Below are 6,353 nucleotides of genomic sequence, written 5' to 3' on the forward strand. Positions count from 1 at the left end.
ATGCCTTTATGCCTTTTAGAAGCAAAATGTTTTCTGTGCAAGAATTTGGATGCCAAAGATGTACCTCGCTCTAATTGTCTTCTTATCCGATTATATTCTTATCCGTAAACTCAATTATTATGTTATGAGATTGTTACAAATCGAAAAAACATTAAAATAAAGAAAATCGATTAAAATGTTGGTCGAATGAATATTTAATCGATTAAAATAACATTAAGATCGAGTTGTTTTATTTAAATAACATTAGTTATTTATTTTAGTTTATTTAGTTTATAATATTATTAGTCATTTATAGTTTATTTAGTCAATAATTCGATTGACATAAAAATTGATACTAGTGAAATCCTTGTTCCTCAACGCTATCTACACTTTGACAATGACAGTCTGACAGTTCATTTCATTTCTTCGTCAGTGTCACTTTGTTTCTTATTGTATTCGTTGAGTTACCGGCTTGTTAACTACCTAAGTACCTTCCCAATTGAATTACAAGGAAAGTTGTCTCTAGCAGTTCTTTTTTACAGTTCATACAGAGCTAATGAGTAATTATAGTTAATCTTATCTGAGCAAATAAAACGATCTTTAATTTTAGATATAATATATTGTAACTAATTAGTAATTACCTAATATTATATTGCAAAAAAATGTCGTTACAGTAGTATCACTAGTAAATAGGTTTATGTATTGTAGGTAGATATTTTTTTACCTAAAAAAACAAGGTTGGTACCTAGTTAATATAAGTATGTGATAAATTCTTACCAGCTAGGCATTTAATAAACCCCTATAGATTAGCTGTCAACATATAGTTTAAGACTTAACCTCATTTTTATATCTTCGATTACTCAGCTCCTAGAATGACAAATCTTGCAAAATTTTCAATTAAGGATTATTTAAATGTAGGCTTTTAAATGGTGCTACTTTTATCTTGGTGTCACCTGGGCCCAGGAATGTATGGAAGCGTTTCAATCTCCTTTAATATTTTTAAGACTAGGCCTACTCGACCACATATTCTTTTCTTGCCGTAAAAATGAACGAACTTGCTTTTTAGTTTGGTTGATATCCCACCGTAACACTTTCCCTTCATCTGTGAAAACTCTTTATTTTTTAAAGGAATACTGAATGATGAAGTTATAAATACCTAAATATATATTAGACGTTGATTTTTTTATAAATACAATTTCATCAAAATTTTAATATCATCGCAGATACCCTGTTTAATACAAACTTTAACGCGATTCATTTCAATATAAAAACACTATAGTCTATTTGAACAAACAAGTAAGTAATGCTACCTCCCGAAATAGCGAACACTGAACTAAAGAAATCTCGAAATATGCGAGCCGACAACTCCATGCCCTATCATGTAAAGAAAAGTAAAACACCTCTATTTATTTTATACCAATTTGATGTTACTCAAATCATTTTCAAAATTCCGCCTATCTTTCTCTTTCCTTTTTGGCTGAATGCACATAAAGTGCAGTTCCAGAAAAAGAAAAAAAAACACAACCCCGCGTACATAGACCAAGTATAGTAACTAGACTAATTGACAGCTTCCGTCTCACTCACACGAGAAAAAGAAAAACATATGCGAGTCTTATGTAAAGAAATGAGATAGAGTGATTAGATTTTTTGTTTCGCCATGCGTGCCGGTTTTTTCAAGGTCTGCACACCTGGTGTGCTAAACAAACTTGACAGCGCTGCACAGAAAACTTTGGTGTGCTAAACAAACTTGACAGCGCTGCACAGAAAACTTGTGAATCGTGTGAAATGTCCACTATTTATTCAACATCAGTGACAATTTTAAGTAGAATCGAAGGAAATATTATGGTGCGATGTTGTGTTTTACGATGTCAAAGTGATAGTGAAAGAACACTTGTGTTATTTTATGTATCTTTTGTACCTAGATATATATATAGGATATTTTCTGTTTCATGTTGGCCACGCCAAACCGATGCCTACATCGGTGTAGTTACTATACTTGGTCTATGCCCGCGTAACTTTGTAAAATTGACATTTGACAGTCGTCATATGATTGTGCTGGAACTTCAAAATCAAAGTCCATCCACTAGCCAGGCCTTTGATTTTGAAGTTTAAGCTTTAAAGTAACTACACAGAATACATTTTAACTTACGGAAAGTTAACACTTGTCAGTTTTCTAAATACTATTTCATGAATTGAATTGACCCAAAATCTAAATTTTGCAATTAAACAAAATTATTTTATTGTATTTATCGTATAATTAAATTTCATGTTATTGATGTTTCTGTGATATTAAACAAGGACATAAGTCGAACTCACTCGATTTAAAATATAAAAGGTAATAATTATCGAACCGTGTTCATACAACTACAAATATTTGTGGGCCACTATTCAAATCAGACAAGGTACGTAAAAAAATCAAGGTTTTGTTTTGTTTCTATACTTAATAGAAACGCCTCCGAATAGGATTAAATTAATGAATATCACGGCTATTGTTTCATATTTGTTCTTCAGATGCAACTATCCAGCGATCCAAGAAGATCTGATCGTGAGCGACGCTATAAACCACCTCCAACTAACTCAGCCCCTGCTGAAGATCTCACTACAGATTACATGAATATTCTTGGTTTGTACTTATAGCTCTATCAATTATAGTGAACAGTATACTTTTATGTGAGGACGCAATAGTATTTAAATTCCTATGTTTTCAGGAATGGTGTTTTCAATGTGTGGGCTAATGATGCGTTTGAAATGGTGTGCTTGGACAGCAGTGTTTTGTTCAAGTATTAGTTTTGCAAACTCCAGGGTGTCAGATGACACAAAACAGGTAATTAGTAGTAAAATATATAATATTACATATTATGAAGCCCCCCAGATGTAGATTATTGAAGAAAGAGTGATACACCTTGTCACATCACAGTAAATGTGTTAGGGGATACAATACATCCAAAAACAGTTGCAGTGTCTGGATGGATGTATATAATATTATATTTAAAATCTTTGTTCAGTGTACTTGGACCACTAGATGGCAGTTCATTAATTATCTAGAGATGTTCAATGAAATCGCTTTAACAGGGCTCTCAACTAAATAAGTTGGACATTCAGGCCAATTTTGTCAATCCAAATCACTTGGAAAGAGATTTATTTTTATTACTATTCTATGTGTCCTATGTGCTTTTCTCTACCCCTGTGTGTGAGTCTACAATGTGAGTACCTACTTCCATGATGATGGTTAAGTAGTTTAGCAGTGATACAGAAACAATTTCATTTATTATATTAGTTAGGATTATGTACCAAAATAATACAATTATATGAATGTCTGAGAACTGATACTGCACTTAAGTGCTTCCTTGAACTGTTATGATGTGTCCTTTTATTAATAATATTAACAAATATTTTTTTTCTTTTTCCAGATAATCAGCTCATTTATGTTATCAATATCGGCTGTTGTTATGTCATATATCCAAAATCCAGCCCCAATGTCTCCTCCATGGGCAACACTTATGTAATATAATGCAGTTAAAATAAATGATTAATTATCATCACATTTAATCTTTATGAGTACTTTATATTTTTATATCCAAGGCCTTCAAATTTTGTGACTCACTTTGTGCTAGGGTAATACCGCTGCCCATAGACATCTGTAATACTAGAGAATAGTTTTTTTTAAGGAAGAGGAGGACAAACAAGTGTAGGGGTCACCTGATGTTAAGTGATCACCACCACCCACATTCACCTGCAACACCAGCGGAATCACAGGAGCTTTGCCGGCCTTTAAGGAAGGTGCACATGCTTTTTTTGAAGGTACCCATGTCATATTGTCCCGAAAACACCTACTACCACTAGGAAGCTCATTCCACAGCTTTGTAGTACTTTGAAGAGAGCTCCTTTAAAACCGCACTGTGGAGATGGGGTGGATGTTATCCAAAATTGTGGTGTGTTGTGCCTAGGTTGAATTTGGCAGCAGGAATCAGTTGAAACAGCTCTACGGAACACTCCCCATGATAGATTCGGTAAAAGACGCACAATGAAGTAACGTCTCGACATGACTGCGTCAGACCAGAGATACTCCATATGTGGCCAGACCTGAGATTTCGAGATCCATTATCCGATACTGGGCGAGGCTTAAGGGTGTTGTCGAAGAGTGGTGATAAGACAAATGGGGTTTGTTTATGGTAAACTCGCTAACTTAAGTCCTCTGGGGATTCCCCATTCCGCGACCTTAGAGGAGAGTCATATAAACGCACTGTAATGCCATAGGAGAGGGATGAGGGAAGATTCAACACACTCAGCCAATGTCAATCGCAATTCGCAGTACTCCGGAAGGGGACACACGGGGAAACTCAAAAAAGCTGTTAAAAATCTAGCATTGTCAATAATAAGAATTGGATAAAATTCAATACTATATTGAGTTCTACTATAATGTGGCAATATTTTATAATACAGTGACTGCGATATAAAAATGGAGAAATACCTATTGTAAACTGCGGTGCGGTCATGCGCAGAAATAATGTTAGCCTCGTGATTATACTCTTCGGTCACTACAGTTTTCAATCTCCTAAAATATCAATATGACGGGATCATTGTAAATATTTTTATTGTTTTATAGTGTATAATTGATATTATAGTGTATATTGTTCACATTAAAAAAACCACCGCCTTCTCTCGTGAGACGGAAAATTAACGAAAAACGAATGTAAGCGCATTGCGATTTGATTACAGTCAGTTAGAAATTCTCTCAGAGATCGCAACCTTACTGTAAGGCGTTATGGAGTTCCATTGATCATCACATTCTACTACGACAATAATTACTTGACCATAACGACGTTACGGTAGGTGACTCAAATATCCGGATAGCATATTGTAGCTGTACCTACAACCAATAATATCAATTAACACAAATGTCTAATATCTAACTTGTAACGTAGCATTATAGATCGTAGAAATAGTAATCGTGCATAATAACTGTAATAAGCGTATGCCGAAATATTCGTTCTGATAAGAACATTTTATTTTATATAACGTAATATTAGCTCTGATAAGAACCATTTCATAATGCTGTACATCAACTCATAGAATCATACAGATCACCAGTTTAGTCATCTCAGTGAAGTTTCCAGCATCGTACTTTCTCTCGACGATCGCAGACATACTCACGTGATCAGTCATATGCTCCGCGTTACACAACCGCACAGCAAGGCCGAGCGTCCTCGAATGACGCGTCGGGACTCGGGCGTCGATCGCTATTCATGCAATTTTAATCAATGAGCAATAGCGTAGGTGCGGAATGCTCATTGACATCGTATGATCGAGGTTCGACGCGAGTTTACACAAACTGCGATAGCATTAGTTTTAGAGCGTGATAGAACACATAATATTATTCTCAAATCTTATTGAATGAAACGTTTTACTATTGGTTAAAATGTAAGCTCTAGTATTGGTGTGTATTTTTTGAACTTGTAAATCTTATATCTTTAAACGAGCAATTCTTGTATATATATATATACTATATTATACTATATATATATATATATAATCTGTATCTCGGAAACAGCTCCAACGATTTTCATAAAATTAAATATGCAGGGGATTTCGGGGGTGATAAATCGATCTAGCTAGGTTTCAATTAAAAAAAATAGTTTTATCCATGTTTGAATGAGAAACAGCTACAATAACATTAGAATACAAAGGTAAATTTTGCCACTATATACAAGACTGTAATAGCTTAGATGGGACATTGGGTGATCCGGAAAGCAGAAGACCCCGGTTCGAATTCAGATGTTCTATTAGTTTTTTTTTGTTCAAGTTTTGTACATTCTTACAAATCCGAGCAAGGCTCGGTCGTCCGGATATTATTTTTTAAGTAACGATTGTAATGGGGTAACTAGTTTTAAGGATTTTGTATATATATCGTGTAACTTTTTAATAAATCATATCTTCCATATAACTTCCACATATTCCTCACAGTCAAGCAGTTGTTTTATTTAATCGCCAAACGCTCTGTCTCTAAAATATAAAAGATTCGGCCGAGGCATATTTTGCTCGTGACGAGTTCCAACCAACGAATGAACCTAACCAAACTCTCATTTAACTACCCTTGAACTGTTATCCTTTCTAGTAAAAAAATAATTATCGATATCGGTTGGCATGATACCTACTGAGTAATTCGTCCATTTGTCTCGCACATACTTTAATGCAAAAATACTTATTATGATGCCATTGTCAGAACTGCACGGACTGGAAATTGAAATAGGACCACACTGGAAGCACCAGCTTTCAAATAAAAAAGAATCAGAAAAATCAGATCACCCAGTCGAAAGTTTTGAGGTAACAAACATAAAAAAATATAATCGAATTAAGAACATGCTTCTTCAGCC

General features: G+C 34.4%; 1 protein-coding gene across 1 annotated transcript; it reads left to right on the plus strand.

Annotated features, from left to right (window-relative positions):
- The first annotated feature begins 2,064 nt into the window (after nt 1–2,064).
- LOC126966556 (protein Asterix) lies at nt 2,065–3,534 on the plus strand. The gene is made up of 4 exons (XM_050810692.1): nt 2,065–2,381; nt 2,491–2,602; nt 2,688–2,803; nt 3,390–3,534. The coding sequence occupies exons 2-4, from the start codon at nt 2,491–2,493 to the stop codon at nt 3,483–3,485; spliced, it is 324 nt and encodes a 107-aa protein (XP_050666649.1). The 5' UTR covers nt 2,065–2,381; the 3' UTR covers nt 3,486–3,534.
- Nucleotides 3,535–6,353: the final 2,819 nt, after the last annotated feature.

Source organism: Leptidea sinapis, chromosome 10 (genome assembly GCF_905404315.1).
Source record: "Leptidea sinapis chromosome 10, ilLepSina1.1, whole genome shotgun sequence".
Lineage (NCBI taxonomy): Eukaryota > Metazoa > Arthropoda > Insecta > Lepidoptera > Pieridae > Leptidea > Leptidea sinapis.

Coding starts and splice junctions, on each gene's coding strand:
- LOC126966556 (XM_050810692.1), top strand. CDS start 2,491: ATGCAACTATCCAGCGATCCAAGAAGATCTGATCGTGAGCGACGCTAT. Junction 2,603..2,687: donor AGATTACATGAATATTCTTG/GTTTGTACTTAT, acceptor CTATGTTTTCAG/GAATGGTGTTTTCAATGTGT. Junction 2,804..3,389: donor TGTCAGATGACACAAAACAG/GTAATTAGTAGT, acceptor TTCTTTTTCCAG/ATAATCAGCTCATTTATGTT.